The sequence below is a fragment of the Haliotis asinina genome, chromosome 2, assembly GCF_037392515.1.
Source record: "Haliotis asinina isolate JCU_RB_2024 chromosome 2, JCU_Hal_asi_v2, whole genome shotgun sequence".
NCBI lineage: Eukaryota > Metazoa > Mollusca > Gastropoda > Lepetellida > Haliotidae > Haliotis > Haliotis asinina.
In genome coordinates this window covers 8,836,272-8,854,034 of record NC_090281.1, presented here as the reverse complement: position 1 = coordinate 8,854,034, position 17,763 = coordinate 8,836,272, and the positions used below count along the sequence as shown (strand labels likewise).

The window sequence follows — 17,763 nt, the reverse complement described above, 5'->3', positions numbered from 1 at the left end:
TTCTTGTTGCGTCTGCAGACATGTTCCAGTCTGAGCGACAAGCTGGAGCAGACGCAGACTGAGCTAGATGAGGTCAAGGGACAGGCAGATATTTTGAGATCAGAACTCGCAAAGCACGAATTTGCCGCACAGACAGGTACATCCCAGTTAGTTCTCATTGACATCTGGTGTATTTCCATGCAAGATATGTCTCCAGATCAGCATCAGCTGTGATGGATATGAGATGGTTATAGTAGCAGGTGATGATTGTACGTTTGAACTGCAGTTATTGTTTAGGTTTGTCAACGCTATTGGTATTCCAGTGATGGAAAATATTGAAAATCGATTAAAAGAATTAAAAATAATTTCCAATTAGAAAAACCCTGGGGGAAGATCCCTTATCATTGGTGATTACAGTAAACTTTATGCATTTCAATTATAAATGATAATCATTCACCACAAGTCCTCCGATAATTGATTTCATTTCCAATTCCCAACACTAGCCGGCACCATGCTCATCCTTGTGGATTTCACTCAACACACCAAAGACCCGTGTTCAATTCCCCTCATGGGTACAATGTGAAAGCACATTTCCGGTGCCACCTGCTGTGATGTTGCTGGAATGTTGCTTAAAAGTGGTGAAAAAAATAACACACTCAATCACTCATTAAAACTTTTCCAAGATTCCCAAAAATATCAGTTAATAATGCTTAACACCACCAGTAGGCCGAAAGGAGCTCTCTCCTCAGAAAATAGAACCTTGAAGGCATGGACTGGTGGATCATCTTTGTTCTTTTGGATGTTGCAGCTCTGGAAGAACAAAAGAAACAAGATCGCAATGAATATGCTGAACAACTGGCCGAGATGGATCGAAAACTGAATGAAGCTCGCAGAGAACACACCAAAGCTGGTAAGTGGAACTACAACTGCTCTTGACAAGACTTGTTTCGAAATTTACAGAATAAGTCCTTGGTATCTTGTGGTAAAGATAAGAGGCAGTTTTGTTGATGGCTGGTCAGGCTCAGTGACTGTTGATTGTGTGTCATCATACCAAGAGGAGCACTGCTCACAATATCAATCACTGTATTGTCTGTAATCGTAAAATATGCGGAAATATTCATGTAAAAAAATGTCACTTCATATTGTGTGTGTCAGGGATTTGTCCCAGTCCAGAAATATGCCAGATAGTTATTTCACAACTGTTTGCAAAGTGACAATAACATCACTTCCTGTTAGATAACCTAGGTAAACTTTAATTTTTCCTTATCCTGACTCATGCTTAACTGCTTATGTCCTCTTCCTGGTGAAGGTAGTGGAACGCCTGAAATCCCTTGAAGTTCCCTTCTAAAAGAAGCGGATGTAAAATTCACACTCACCCATGTATTACTTCCCTTGCCACGCACATGATCAGCTGACCGCCATGATACTTCACTTTCTCCCTATCCCCCGACGAGGGTGACTGGAGGCACCTGGGCAATAAGTTTTTCATTCATTTGGTTTTTCTAACTAAATTTGTGTTGTATTCGGTTTTTGGCTTGTATGTGTTTATTACTATTATATAAATTTGTGATTATTGTGCCTTTTTCTAACAGGTATTTCATCAACTGAGACTTTTAAATTTTTAAATTTTGCCTTAATTGTCAGAAGCAGAATTCTTATTATATTTACGGTCTGTTCTTAGAGATAAGTAACATCGACTCACATTAGCCATGTCTAGTCTAGTGAAATAAAATCGGGTAACCGTTTAATTATTGATGCTGAGATTCATTCCAGCGAGATGTCAGCCATATCTCCGAGGTGTCCAGGGTTGGGCGAGTCCCCTTCTGACACTCAGAAGAAACCATCTGTTGAGGCAGGGCTGTCACAGACCAAAAAAACTAAGTCACCGAAGTCGAAGTCTTCATCTGTAACGTCATCACAGAGTCATCCCTCTTTGATGAAGAAATCATTCGGGGAGGAGATCGTCCCCTTGGAAGAACGTCAATTTTTTTATGAGTCTCCATTGATGATACAGAGTGAAGACATTAGTCGCATGTCGACTGCAACCTCGGGCATCGTATACATCTCTTCAACACAGTCGTCAATGCACGTGCTGCATGCATTCGATGCAGGCTCTTTCATGCAACAATTCACAACGCAGATGAGAATTGTAGGGAGCAATGATTGGAAGAGGAAAGATGACTGCCCTCGTCAACGATGTCGACATCGATTCAGCAAGAGCATTCATCTAGACCTGCACTCATGTCTGAGGATGAAGAAGAGGTGTCTGCACGCACGCACTCCAGAAGATTCAGGTCCCGGTCATCGGGTCACAGCACAGAGAAGGATATACCCACGCCGAGTGAGTGCACTCGCATACTTGGGGGACTGACGTCACACACTTGCGTGAGTGCACTCTTGGATGGACTCATCAATGAAGAAGGTCTCCTTCAGTCTCCCCTATTCATAGAAGATGTCGTATGCAGTCACCCTCCCCTTCAGACTTAGACAATCGGGATCGTCGGAGATCTATGAATTCGTCTTACTCTGGGAAGAACGAAGTTAGAGAACATCATGATCTGTCACCGGAGGAAGCCCTATTTTTGGACTCTGAAGTCACATTGTGGATCATGAATGGTCTGGACTTAGTCTCATTATCCAAGGATTCCAACTAACCCAACGTTTATAAGACGAAGAAGGAAGATGTGTTAACATTTCTGATGATAGCTCCGATATCTATGATTTCTGAGAAGTCGGCATTCAAGTTTCGACAAAACAACAAGATCATCAGCAGTCCCCACAACGATCTTTCAAGATAGATGACATTTGGACGGGCTTAATTTAGACTCGCATCTCAAGTTCAGCAATCTGGCGAACAAGGAAGAATGAAGGTTCCTGTCAACTGTCGTCACTCATAAGAAGGATCAACAGTTTATGTCAGAACATCTCGTCTCAGCTACTTTGGGACTGAATCTACTCCCTCGACAAGATTGAAGATTTAACAAGGATGATTGCCCAAGACGTTAAAGAAGTCATGATGATCAAGTCCATCGACACCTTGACAACGGTGCTTAAGCAGACGGATGCAGGCTAAACCAACACTCGCTCTCAATGGTCCTTTTCAGGACCACCAAACAACAGAAAACAATACTTGATAACTTGATGTAAAATGAAATAAAACAATAAAGTCAACAATGAAAACGTCACGAAGATTCTTCTAGATGACTGCAACATTCCACTGCCAACTACACCTCCGATCACAAGAGATGACGGTATTATCCTCAGTGGAAAAATTCCGACACATCTACCTGGCAGACAATTTGTCTACATAAGCTTCAAGCAGCGGAAGTTTTTTTCGCACGCTTTACTCATCTAGACACGTGTTCGCCAAACAGCATGGTTACAGACAAGCCTAAATGCTAGCAAGGGTATCACCATTTGAACAAGATTTCATGATGATCAGTTGTCTGCTACGCCGGTGATGTCATGTCTACAATCTGATTGGTCCCTGAGAGACAACGCCCTGTAAAGAAAGCCAGTGACGTTACATCTACAATTTGATTGGTCCTTGAGAGACAAGGCCCTGTGCAGAATGTGATGTTATTTTTCCAGTTGTAGGAAGTCGTCTACATTTGACCTACAGTCTTTCAACGAGGGAAAGATGTTGTTTACACGCTAGTTTAGCAGTCTACTGCGTCATTTGATTGTTTAGACGGCATAAAGATCTACAGCAGACTCAACGTTGCCTATTAGGAGGATTACAGCAATGAAGGGCAGTTTTTGAACGGACAGCCAGCCAGCTACAAATAGACTTCCTTGGAATGTCAACATGTTCAGCGTTGATGATCTGAAGACGAAGAATAATGCATCTTCACGGCATACAAGCTCATCATGGGAGCTACAGTTGGACTTCACTATCAGGCTACTAACTCGGCTTGATTGACTTGAGAATCTAATCCTTTTTAATGGCCAGCATTACCAATGGACAGTCCTACCGTGTGGAATATCTTCGGCCCCATGGCTATTTACACAGATAAGCAAACCCATCATCAATTATCTACACCTCAGGGGGCAACACAGTGTTTTTTATCTGGACAATGGCATACAAGTGCATCAACGGAGTTAACTCAGACTACAATTAGACTTCACAATCAGGCTACGAACACAACTCGGGTGGTTAGTAAATCACCTAAAGTCGGAAGTGGAACCTCAACAAATTATCAAATTCCTTGGATTCATTTCATCACTACTTTGAATCAGATTGTAGTACCAGAGGACTAGTGGGTAAGGATTCAAGATATGATAATGCAAGCTCTACTCTCTCCGTTCACACTTTGACAATGGCAGTGTCTACTAGGTCTCCTCTCATCAGCGCAATATATGACCACAAGAGGAAGACTGCGGTTGCATCCCTTACAACGATTCTTGAATCTTCATCTCAACACCAGAGGACAGATTGTGCTCCCAGACAGCCTGAAGGCTTTTCTGATGTGGTGGACTCGCCGATCGAATGTCTGTGCAGGAACCTATATGTTAGAGCAGGTATTCAACAATCGCCTGTATATAGAAGCATCTCTGCAAGGAAGGGGAGCTCATCTATACATATGGAAATTAATTAAGCAACACCAAATTCAAAGACACATAAAAACTTAACAAAGTTTAACGAAGTAATTTTGATGATTGATTATTCAATTTTGATGTATTGACATACAGCATGAGCTTTTCATGGGTTGATATGACGCGCGTGAAGCTTGCACAGCGCACGTGCATTGCTTTAACCTCAACTTTCGAAAAATGCACTTTTTCCCTGGGGTGTTTACAAGCGCAGGTTGTCGATTGCATTCGGTTTTTCATTCATTTCAATGTCATGGCACGTAGGAAATTATCAGAGGCCACTCGTTGGCAAATAATCGGCATGAGGAATGCTGGTATGTCTCTAAGACAAATCGGGACTCAAATCGGACGACATCATTCCATAATTTCAAAACTTTTGAAAAAATACCGGGCCACTAATGAAGTTAAAGACCTGCCTAGACCAGGAAGACCCAGGAAGACCACAGTCCGGGAGGACAGAGCTTTACTGAGACTTGTACGGCGCAGGTCCTTCGACTCGAGCTCTCGGTTGAGACAGGAGTGGCTTCCAGGGAGACCCATCTCGAACAGGACTGTTCGGAATCGTCTGAAAGCTGCAGGATACCGGGCAAGGAGGCCAATCAAGCGACCCAGACTGTCTCCAGCCCATAAGGCAGCCCGACTGGCCTGGTGTAATGACCGTTTGCACTGGAACATTGCCTCTTGGAGGAAGGTCCATTTCTCAGATGAGAGCCGGTTCTTGCTGCACATGGTGGACGGTCGTACTCGGGTCTGGAGGCAGAGGAACACAGCAATGGCTCCACGGAACATCCAGGAGACTGTGGCCTTTGGGGGAGGTTCCGTTATGGTATGGGGGTGCATTTCCATGAACTGCAAGTTGGATATCATTACCATCCGTGGCAACCTTAACGGTGTTCGTTACCAACAGGAGGTTCTTGACAGGGCTGTGGTACCTCATTTTGAGAACCATCCTCTGGCAACGAGACCCATATTTATGGACGACAATGCTAGACCTCACAGGGCGCATGCTGTAAATGATTTTTTGCGGCAAAATGCAATTGACAGAATTCCATGGCCTGCCATGAGCCCTGACCTCAACCCCATTGAACATTTGTGGGACTTTATTGGCCGTCGTGTGAGGCAGAGAGACCCACCAGTCCATAATCTCAACGAATTGACGGCTGCCCTGCATGAGGAGTGGAACAGGATCCCCCAGAATCAGATCCGGAGACTCATCCAAGGAATGAGGAGGCGTCTGGAATCGGTGGTGCGTGCGCAGGGAGGACACACTAGATATTGATGAAAGTCGGTGTGCAGACTCTCAGATGACTGTTCTTTCTTTCCATGTGACATTTGTGTTAATACACCTGACAACAACGTCTGTGGATGAATAGTAAATTGTGTCCATTTTTTCATGAATTTAAGACAGTTTTAAGAATTTGGATTTCGTTGCAATAAAGCAAAGTCTTGATACTTTTTCCCTTTAAGTTGTTTGTCAGAGATCGTCTGTTGAATAAAAAAGTGTCAAACTATATCAACCCGGCATATTTTGATTGTCAGAACACTTCAAAGTTGCTCCAATAGAAAAAATTGGGGTGTTGCTTGATTAATTTCCAGGTGTATAGGAAACGAGGTAGCAGCAGAAATCTAGAACGAAGAGGAACAGGCTTTTCACATCAACCAGCTGGAAATGAAAGCAGTCATTCATGCCATCCACCACTGGTCGACAGCATTGAGAGACAAGTTATTAATGATCCACATGGACAACTCAACAGTAGCCTTTTACATAAACAAACAAGGGTCAACGAGATCACTATGTCTGCTACACCTAACATTTCAACTGTTCAACTTAGTCGACAGTCTAAATCTTCAAGTAAAAGCATGTCACATACCAGGAGCCTACAACGTCATGGCAGATGCCCTATCTCATCCTCTTCGTCCATCTCCAACAGAATAGATGCTGCATCGGGAAGCGTTTCAACTAATCAGTCAAGCTTTCGGATCACCGCAAATAGACCTATTTGCAGCAAGATTCAACAAACAGACAACAACTTTTGTGTTGCTAGTACCAGATCCCTTAGCCTGGGCAACGGACTCTCTCAGTATTCCATGGGAAGGACTAAACGCATACGTGTTTCCCCCTCCAGTACTGTTACCAAAAGTCATCGAGAAAATCAGACAAAGAAAGAGGTTACAACTGATTTTGGTCACACCCTACTGGCCAATGACAGATTGGTTTCCAACACTTATAGAAGAGCTAGGACAACCAACACTACAATTACCAGAGTGGAAGAATCTTCTCATTCATTCCCACACAAAGTAAATGCACGGCCAACCATCGGTATTCCGTCTTCACATATGGACTGTATTAAGACTTGTTTGAAATGCAGAGGATATTTGGTGAGAGCAGAGAAAGCAGTCACCTTAGCCTTACTGAAATCCACTCGCACACTTTGTGACGATAAGTGGAAACGTCTTGAGACATACGCCAGAAAAAAAGGATTTTCAGCAAACAAGACAACTCATCCTCAAATAGCAGATTATTTATGCTATTTATGTCATTCTAAGGGTCTGAAAGGTTCTACATTATCTGCATACTTAGCAGCTCTCAGCTCAGTCGTCACCATGGGAACAGGGACCAAGCTGACTAAAGTTCTAGAGCTTCTTGCCTTAGTACGTTTGTTCAAGTTAGAAGATCAACAACACAGATTTAGAGCTCCAGCGTTGGACCTAAATATTGTACTCCAACATCTTACAAGTGATGCATATGAACCACTTGATCGGACTTCAATTGAAATGTTGACCGGCCTTGTCTTCAGTTTTAGTACCTCACGATACACAAGTTTTATCATTATGTCCTGTGAGTGCATTGAAAATATACATTGCACGTACCAAGTCTAGAAGACAACAGTTCAAGCACCTATTTATCCCTATATCTACTGAGACACCCACGGAAGTATCTCACAACACCATCTCAGTGTGGACTAGAACTGTTATACTTAGAGCATATAAAGCAGCAGGATTAGATCCTCCTTGAGCCTCCAATCCACATGAAGTCAGAGCCTTGGCCTCTACACTAGCGCTACATGGGAATTGCTCGCTATCAACTATAATGGAGGGCTGCTTTCGGAAGTCAAACATGGTGTTTATTAACCATTATCTACGAGACATAGCCACGGGGGACGTCACTGGCATTCATCAGTTTGGGCCACTTGTCGCTGCTCAGCAACTAACAGTTCCCTGACGACGCTGACTTAATTCACCTGATTTATCACATGACTTGTTGAAGCCAGGCGCTGGTGGAAAGTCAATGCATACGTCTTAAACAGACTAGCATGAGTGATTATGACCCAGTACTCTTAATGAAGATACTTGTACATGAAGAGGGGTCGCAACCAGTCTCAACTGCTATATCTTGACATTTAGTTGCATCAGAAACTAGCAAGATGCTAGTTACTTTTGGTGTCATCATGTGCCAGTCAACAACGTCTTCTATGGAAGACAAGTTTGACTGGATGTAATTCCCCCCCAAGATCTACAATGAATATGAGAAGAACAGGACTGAATTATGGCCGTTACAAGTTCCCATTAGGGGGAAAACTATTGGATGTAATTTGGAACAGATAACAGAATCCAGCATGGCATGACCCACTGCCGTTTCCGTTGCAATTAAGCATGAGTCAGGATAAGGAAAACTATGTAGTTTTCTGAATAAAATTGTTATTTTATACTTTTCCTTATCAAACACGCTGAATTCTCGCATTCTCGTGTCGGGCGATTAAAGGAGAGAGAGAAGTATCATGGCAGTCAGCTGACCATGTGGAGGGCAAGGGAGATAATGCATGGGTGAGTGTGAATTTTACGTCCGCTTCTTTTAGAAGGGAACTTCAAGGGATTTTCCTTTGCCAGGAAGAGAAGATAAGCAATTAAGCACGAGTCAGGATAAGTATAAAATATCAATTTTATTCAGAAAATTACATTATGCTTCTATAATAGGATTTAGGAACACCCATTTCTTTCATACTGCCATAGTTAATGTATCATGATATACATTATGTCATGATATATTGGGGAAAATCAGGAATTGTTATAGTTTGTGAAGTATATAGAACTCTGAGGTGTGAGTCTGTGTCAGACTTACTTGTATTATTTTTAAACCCCATAAACACTGGCACTGGTCATATTATGTAGGATAAAGCACAACTTCGAGGTCATGGTTAGCATGAAAGTAAGACCAGGAAATAGGTCTTACTTACAAAAACTAAAACCGGGAAATAGGTCTAACTTTCAAAAAGTAAGACCAGGAAATAGGTCTGACTTACAAAAAGTAAAACCTAGGAACAGACAGAAACTTGGGAAGAGAACTTGTGGTTATTTTGGGAAGAGAAGATGTGCTTAATATATAGTGAGGTGTACCCTTCAGGTATATTTTGTTGTATCAAATATCTGCTCAATGTCTGTAAGAGAGCTGATGGTATGGGGTGAGATATGCTTTTGTCCCAAATCCAGGATCTGCTTTCATAACAAATCACAAAGTCTTAGACCCTGCCCAACTGAGAGGAGGTAAGTGAGGTAGCCTTGTGTGTTCCAGTTGTGTCTGTGCGTCAGCTGGAGAGACAGAGTGGCCGAGAGAAGGAGAGACTGAGAGAGGAGATGCAGACACTGGAGGAGCACTACAAGCGTCAGGTGGACAAGCTCCATCATCAGCTCACCCAGGTGGAGAAAGACAGGAACATGATGATGGTAATGTTTGTACTTAATTTACTTCAGCTGGCTCTCTTACTTCAGTTGTACTCCTCTGTAAGATCAGCTGTATGTCTCCTTTACTTCATCTGTTACGTCATCTGTATTATGTTACTTTATGCGAATGCTCATGTTACTACAGACACCATGTTACCCGTGAAGATCCGATTTAGAATTGATCTTTACTAACCCATGCTTGTCCTGAGAGGCGACCAATGAGATCGAGTGGTCAGGCTTGTTGACTTGTTTGACACGTCATCGGTCCCCAATTGTGTATGTTGATGGTTATGTTGTTAATCATTAGATTGTCTGGTCCAGACTGGATTATGTACAGGCCGCTTCCACATAAATGAAATATTACTGAATGCAGCGTAAAACAAATCAACAGTCCGGTTGTGCCCTGTTAAACAATGGGCAGAGTTCTATTCATGTATGACTGCTGTATTATTGAGCTTCTAACAAGCAAAGGGAGGGCAAGATTTATGGATGTCAAGTTCTTTATTGTGATTAACACATCGTTCCAGAAAATATGCTTGCTCCTTCACCTGATGCTTGCTCCTTCACCTGGTGCTTGCTCCTTCACCTGGTTTATACATACCGTTTCTATATGCTCTTTCACTACAGCTCCATCCATTGTGTTTGCAGGCAACACTGCGCCAAGAGGGGCTGATGAGCAAGATGCGGTGTGAACGTGGGGAACCTGTCACGCTTCAGTGTGAGGAGGTAGAGACTCAGCCCACTGCTAACAATAAAGGTGGGTTACAAACTGATTACACAAAAATAATGCAGACATTGAAAAATGTTGCATGATGGTTTCTCTAACAACTATTTCTCTGATTGATCATAAAGCGTCAGATTTCAGATCCTGTTGAGTACAGAGGTTTCAGGACCATGTGTCTTATCTAAGTTTTGTGCACTTAACCCTGTTTTCAGTTATTTAGTCATTCTTCATTCTCATTTGAACCCATGCTGACGGTAATGCCTATACTTCCATGTTACAGGTGAGCCCATTACAGCTGTTCTTGAAGATTTACGGTCGCTGACAGCAGCAGTGCTAGAGGAGGGAGATGAATCTGAGGACGATGATGATGAGAACTAACATTGACTTTGTTGGAATAAGCAAAGAGTCACCATGGTGAAAACCATTCACCACTTTCTCCATTGTGAAGATTAGCGCCAGCTGGGTAGCCCAGTAGTAGCATTAGATCATGACATCTGAAACCAGTTTCTATTCCCATATGGGTACAAATCATGAAACTGATATCTGGAGTTTCAAGGAGTAAGGGGTGGTGGGGTAGGCAAGGGGTTGAAGTATTCACTTGTCATGCAGAAGACATGCCGTGTGTGAAGCACATTTCTGATGTCCCCTCACCATGATTTTGATAGAATATTGCTAAAACTGGTGTAAAACTGAACTCATTCTAAAGAGTGACGAGGGGCAGTGGAGTAGCTTAGTGGTTAAAGTGGGCAAGTGAGTTTAGTGTTACGCTGCACTCATACAGTCCAGTGATCAACAGCATGAACATCGATCTGTGCAAATGGGAACCGATGACATGTTAACAAAGTCAGTGAGTCTGACCGCCCAGTCCCGTTAATTGCCTCTTATGATAAGCATAGTCGCATTTTGTGGCAAGCATGGGTTGAAGAAGATCAATTCCACCTGAGGTCTTCACAGGTCGCCTAGTGGTTAAAGCATTTGCTTGTCATGCTGAAGGCCAGGGTCCAATTCTCCACATGGCTACAGTGTTTGAAGCCCATTTCTGGTGTCCCCGAACCATGATATTGCTGGAACATTGCTAAAACTGGCATAAAACTGAACTCACTCACTCACTCTCTCTGAAGAGGTATGTAGCTGAGACATTCCACCATGGGTTCAGTGTACAAATCTCATATGTTCATCCCCTCACAGAAGTGTATTTGGAATACTGCAGAAAGTATTATCCAGATCTTTCTTGTACTGCATATTAGTTCTGTGAGAAAGTATTTCAGTTTGTTTAATACATACCTGTGACATTCTGTTCAAGTTTTTGCCTGTGATATACTTATCATTCCTTTCAGTTGATAGGGAACATTCTCCTCAGAAGTGAATTTGGTAGGAACCTTTACGAACATTTTCATAAAATATTAGGTGGCTATAGAGGAATATACTGATCTATATTGTCAGTTATCATGCATGAATAATAGTTACTATGACACAGAAATTATAAACCATTTTTTCACTGGTAATATGAATGGAACATTAGATTTAAGGTGACATGACAGTGCCTAAAAAAAACATTTCAGCATTTTAACAGAATAAATATCATCATTGAGTTTTTCGTATATTAGCAGCAATTTGGTAACCAAGTAGCTTTAGCACTGGTTTGTGACCCCTAGGGCTGAGGCCAATTTATTTCACAAGTACATACAGAATCCATTCCATACAAAAGGCATTCTCTTCCCACAGTGGTTACTTGTCATATCTTCCTACCTAACCTCTGTTCTAATACGACCCTTTCATGGTGCGAGTGTTCAAGACTCGTGATTGGAGGCAATCAGATTTAGTTGTGCAATCAGCGACCTTGTTTCAAAAGTGATCGTTCGCAAGATCTCGGTAATTTCCGGATGCATCGTGAAAACTAGAACCTCTTCCCAAGAGCGATACTCAAATGTTTCTTCTAGACAGAACTCAGTCATGTCGTATTTGTTTCTCCTCATTGTTTGCATTTGTCAAGTTGAATCTAGGCCGATGTAACACATGTTCTGATTGGACAGAAAAAAAGGGAGATAAATCTGGTGCCATTTTTTGCCACTAAGGGATTTTATGAGAATCGCAAAATATGGCCGTATTAGAACAGAGGTTCATAGGAAGATATGACAAGTAACCTCTATGGGAAGAGAATGTACAAAAGGCTGCACTCCTCCCTCACTGTTTTGTGTTGGAGTTGAATGTTCACAGTATATTGTCATGTTGGAGAAGGCTGAATGTCTTGGAAACATGATGTATAAAATATTGGACAGAAAGTGCTCCATATTTGTCATACAGACAGATGTATCATATTGTGTATATTTTGTAAATACAAAAATAAAAGCAACAAAAGCAGCTGGTGTTTATATGTTGTTTTATGTCAACTTCCATAATTTCAGGAACATGACATTTTGGGGTATATTCTTACTCCTTCGTCACCACAAATTTTGGCATTTGTGTGTTTCACTTAGAATCCATTTTTTTACTTTTTTTAACATGTGTTTTGATGTGGGATTCAAACTTATTAACATCTGAATTTACCACGTCAACTGTGAGGACGTGTAGTTGTTAATGAACACCCACTACCCCCGAGAGGAGTAGGAGCCCAGATTGGAATGTGTCCCCAGCAAACTGAGGTGGTCACAAGACTCAAACAAATATATTGTGTGTTCAGAAAATATAATTTGGTTGTCATGATATAAAACCAAGACTTCTGCAACAACAATAACCAGAACAATCTCAGTTCACAATGAAATGATGATAAGGGACCATTCATGCGATATGGTTGGAGGTTGATGGCGGTGGGGGTCATTTTCTGTACAGGAAAAACATGAAACAAAAAAGGTTGCCCCTACAATGGCAAAATATTTATCATCATCATGTCTACTAGTTATGACTGTCAGATGTTTGGGTGTGTATATAGCAAAGTGGGAGGAGAGGACTGAACAATTTTTTCCTAAGATCTGCTCCAGATAGGAGCACTACCATAGAATTCAGTTAATCTTGGTGTCATGGAAATGTAAAAAAATTATTCAGAATTTCAAAACTACCAAAAGGCACCAGTTCACCACCAGACCTATTCATGTGCTAAGTTTGGTGATGAAATAAGGAAGGGATTTAAAATTCTGTTTCAGAAAAGTGTACTACCACTAAATTTTGACAACATCAAACGTGTTACAATGGAAACAAACAAAATATTTTACTCAGCATTCCAAAACTACCAAAAGGCACCAGTACACCACCAGACCTAACCATGTGATATGTTTGGTGGAGACACTTAATGGTTTTGATGTTCTGCTCCGGAAAATAGCACCAACATCAATTTCAGATGAAGTCAAACTTGTTGCATATGTTTATTCAGAATTCAAAAACTGCCAAAAGGCACCAGTAAACCACTACAACAACATATCTATCTATGTGTCAGATTTGGTAAAGAGGTACAGTATGGATGTAAAGTTCTGCTCTGGACAAATGTGCACAGATACAGACCCATGGATGTAGTCCATTTTGATTGCCCCTGCAAAACCTGTTGCAGAAGATAAAACTTAGGGGGCTTGAGGTGGACTTTGATTTTGTACATGACATGCAGTTGGGAGAGTCATAGGGAGAGTCATTATACACAGTGGGACAGAACAAGTCTTTCCCTATCTAAATACACATTCAGCCAGACACAGAAGCCTATAAATAAATCAGCGGGTGCCGGTCAAATCGCCCCAGCAAATTTGGTCAAATCACCCCTGATATTTGGTCAAATCGCCCCAGGGAGGTAGTCAAAACACCCCAGTTTATTCAAAATGGTCTGATAAATGCTATAAATGCATGATTTTGTCAACTTACATACTATATTCTTCACATAATATTATGTGTTATATTATTAGTAATATCCCTTGCCTAGGTAACACCGTAATACCAGTTATTTGGTAAAGAATTACAATCTGTATAAAACTTCCATGCTACAGCCTTCACATGATACTATGTAGTAATGTTTCTGATAAATATTTAACTAGTAAATTGATAAGAGCAAAAGTAATATTCATGTATAGACAACAATGTCACACTAATTATTTGCATGTTATCTATGCTTTTGTAAATTACAAGAATTAAATGAAAGGCTTGTATAAAATGTCTTTTGGCCGTAAATGCACAGTTTTTGTGAGCAAGTATGGGATTTAATACATATCAAAACAATCTACAGCTGCTGTTGTCAAAAAGTGCGGCCATAAATGCACAGGTTTTCTCAACAAGTATAGTATAATGCTTATGAAAACAATTTGGTGGCGTATATTTAATTACTCTTGTCAAAAAGTGCGGCCATAAATGCATTGGTTTTCTCAACAAGTATAGTATAGTACTTATGAAAACAATTTGCTGGGTTTTTTTAATTACTCTTGTCAAAAAGTGAGGCTGTAAATTCATAGGTTTGGTCAGCAAGTATGGTATACTACTTATCAAAACAAGAGTCATCAGAAGATGACATATCCCCCCATGTTTGAGAGGACAAATAACCTGAGAGTTACTCATTGTTTTTTTAGGCTAAGTTTGAATTGTTTCCATGGAATTCATTAAAATTATAAATGCCATATATCTGTAACCAGCAAAGTCACAATTTCAAGATCTGTCTCATATATCTGCCAAGATCTGTTGAAAGACATGAAATGGTTTTCGAGTTCTGCTCCGGAAACAAAGCCCATCCCTCCATTTTCAGACTAAGCCTGAAACGTTTCCATAGAAACCGAGAAAATAATAAATCACAAAAACCTGTAGAGAGCAAAAGGCACCACTTCAGCTTCTGGCTGATATATCTACCAAGTTTTGCAGAAAAATATTGAACGACTTTTGAGTTCTGCTCCGGAAACGAAACTCGCCTCTCACTTTTGAGACTATTTGACCGGCACCCAAATCAGCTGGGGCTTGCAGCCTGAAATGTTCCATGTCTCCCAGTATAAGTGGATTCTGAGGTGCACATGGAATGCAAAGTTCTCTGTTCAGTGCATCAGAATGCATCAGATGACTGAGGCACCTATTGCCAACAACAAACCCATGACAACCTGAGAGCTTATGGAACAGACGAAAGAGAATTTATTTTTTGGTCCCAGCTCATCCCATGTGAAAATGTATTGCCACTATTGGGACGTATGCTGGAAGCATTACTTCTTTGAATTATTGTTCATAAGCTGAATGTAGTCTTGATGGGCAAAGTTTGAAATATACTACTGTTAAACATCAGCTGATCTAAGTACAAACAGACGTAAAACGAATTTAAAATTGGTTTAATGCAAGTATTTAACTGAAAATAACATTCACAGCACATTCGAAACGTAAATGCCCATGCCACAGAGACGACCAAAGGGAGATAAGAATGTAACTCTTTACGGTCCGGAGACAAAAGTTGTGTTCGGTTCCGGTGTCAAGGAAAACGCACGTGAAATTGTTTTCTAAACATTGTTTTCATTACAGGAGGGTTGTCATGCCAATGTAGTCATGGATTTTTGTACAGAATTAGCTGTTTTTCAGTCTGCAGCAAAATTTGCCGCGTTAAAGGTACGACGTAATGTATATTTCGTCTCTTTGATGCATGCTGGTGTCGGTGACATGATTTTGTCAGTTGCACATGATCTAATATGTTCCCATTGTTATCCAACTCAGCCCATGGTCTGTTAAGTGCTCAAAACATATTGACATTGCATGATAATTTAATTTTTAAGTAGTTGAGACCTTACCTGCAGACCTTCTACACTCACTTATTACCCTGTGACACAACATATCACCCAGTAGAACTAAAGACAGTGACGTTCTTATTCTCAGAGTGATGACACGATATTTTTCTTCCACATTACAGTTTCCAAAACCAGAGGGCCTGACAGATTCAGACAAAGTGCGAAAATTCACTGACTTGATATCACCTGCTGTCCGTGAGATCCTAGATGGCCTGGACCATGAACACAGCCTCATGGACAGACATGTGTGGAGCTTGAAGCTGCTGTCATTCCTGCTCACACATATCCTGAAGAATTTTGACAAGAATGACAAGCAGGTTGGTGGAGTGGCTGAGGTAGAGACTCCATTTGTTGCTGACAAGAAGGCCAGCAGATCAACTGATCACATTTTCCAACATTTCCCTTGCTTGAATTTAGCAATTTTGTTTGATCTTGTGAAGAGATTCAAGTGGAGCGGGCACCTGCTTGAGGTAAGTGGATTCACTCGCCAGTGTTTCTCATTGTGGTATTTGTCACAAAAGCAAGACCAGGTTAGCAAGACAATGTTATCACAATTACTTTTCACAATGTTTACTGTGAGAATGAAGAAATCACTTGGTAGTCAGACTACTGTATTTGCAGGATAACCTGCACCCTGCCAAAGTTCTCTATTGGTGATTTTAATAATCACCCAATTCTAACCTGAGAAATTTATTTAAGATGATGCTTGACACTTTCAAATGTTGGAAAATTATTTATTAATCCTCAGGTGTCTACACATAATTTATATGTGAAACATCTCCTCTATTATTTACTTAAAGGGGCACTGATGCGGAGCAATTTCCGTGGACTGGTGTAAACTTTTGTTATTGTTTTTCTCCAGTGAGTACCCGGATGATATCCCAGAATTCGTGACTGGTTCGTGACCTCTGCTGCGCAGTCCGTATGCGCAACTAATAGTTTAATTACAGACAGATCAACTGAGGTGAAGTCATTTTTACTTCATTACAAATGTATTATGAAAACAAATGAAACACTTTGAAGGTTAATCATCTGCCAGTAGTAGAAATGGTAAAAAACTATTAGGACGGAAAAATACCGAAGCCAATGTACGTCTCTATAATTTGTCTCATAACCCTAATTAGTTTATTGTCATATTTGTATGATTTTGAAAATTAATAAAAGAACACACGGTCTGCTTATACTCATAGTAAATTTCTAACATAACAGCAACATTTATACATTGTATAGACTGCCATTACAGACTTTAATTTATAATGTTGAGTATTTACTCCAGACAGGAGAAATGCCAAATGGGAACCTTTGTTGAGTAACCTGAATGGTGTTACTACTAATTATACCTGTTATAAATTCATTAATTGACCATCCAGAGAATGATGACAAATAACACGTGTAGGTTTACACCATCAAACGCGAGTTACAGCAAGGAAGATGTAATCTCTGTGTCTCATGCAGCCTGAAAACACTTATGGGCCGAAACTGTTTTGAGGATACCAACGGAATTTCGTTACATAAGTAATACATACAGGCATTTGCTGTGTACTTGGGTAAATAGGTGAAATAAGGGGGTGGTGGTGGTGGGGGGTTACGCAAGAAAATTGTCAGATTTCTCTACCAAAGGCAAAGTCGTCGTTTATTGTTCACGAATTCAAATAAATCAACAGTGTGTTTTTATTATCATAAATAATAAACCATTGTAGCTACCATAGCTACCAAAATTTATGTATGATATTTGCTATCACAGCTGAACCAACACTCAAAATTACCTAAATATGAAGCTTTGCAATCTGCCGGAGTGAAACAAATGGCTTGCTACGTGCCTGTAGACATCATATTTTCATGTAACATGATTAAATATCGAGGTTAAAAACACAGAAATAGGATCAAATTGAGTAACTATACCATCCAAGCATCCGAAAAAAAACTACACTGCTGGGATATTTTGTTACGATCAGACAAGGAATACCATGGATATTTTTAAATAATGGCATATGATGGGCATCCGGCCTCTAGACTCTTTTGGGT

The 17,763-nt window shown here is 40.7% G+C and overlaps 2 protein-coding genes across 2 annotated transcripts in view; both read left to right on the top strand.

Annotated features, from left to right (window-relative positions):
• The window catches only part of LOC137273211 (coiled-coil alpha-helical rod protein 1-like), a 32,373-nt gene extending 19,997 nt beyond the window's left edge, over nucleotides 1-12,376 (top strand). Inside the window, exons 16-20 of the mRNA XM_067805712.1 lie at nucleotides 19-136; nucleotides 788-889; nucleotides 9,143-9,294; nucleotides 9,940-10,048; nucleotides 10,296-12,376. Coding sequence (XP_067661813.1) covers nucleotides 19-136; nucleotides 788-889; nucleotides 9,143-9,294; nucleotides 9,940-10,048; nucleotides 10,296-10,393 — 579 coding nt within the window. The 3' untranslated portion in view covers nucleotides 10,394-12,376. The remainder of the gene's footprint in view (nucleotides 1-18; nucleotides 137-787; nucleotides 890-9,142; nucleotides 9,295-9,939; nucleotides 10,049-10,295) is intronic.
• Nucleotides 12,377-15,397: 3,021 nt separating this feature from the next.
• Nucleotides 15,398-17,763, top strand: part of LOC137272246 (gem-associated protein 4-like) — a 28,203-nt gene continuing 25,837 nt past the window's right edge. Inside the window, exons 1-2 of the mRNA XM_067804605.1 lie at nucleotides 15,398-15,562; nucleotides 15,861-16,208. Coding sequence (XP_067660706.1) covers nucleotides 15,503-15,562; nucleotides 15,861-16,208 — 408 coding nt within the window. The 5' untranslated portion in view covers nucleotides 15,398-15,502. The remainder of the gene's footprint in view (nucleotides 15,563-15,860; nucleotides 16,209-17,763) is intronic.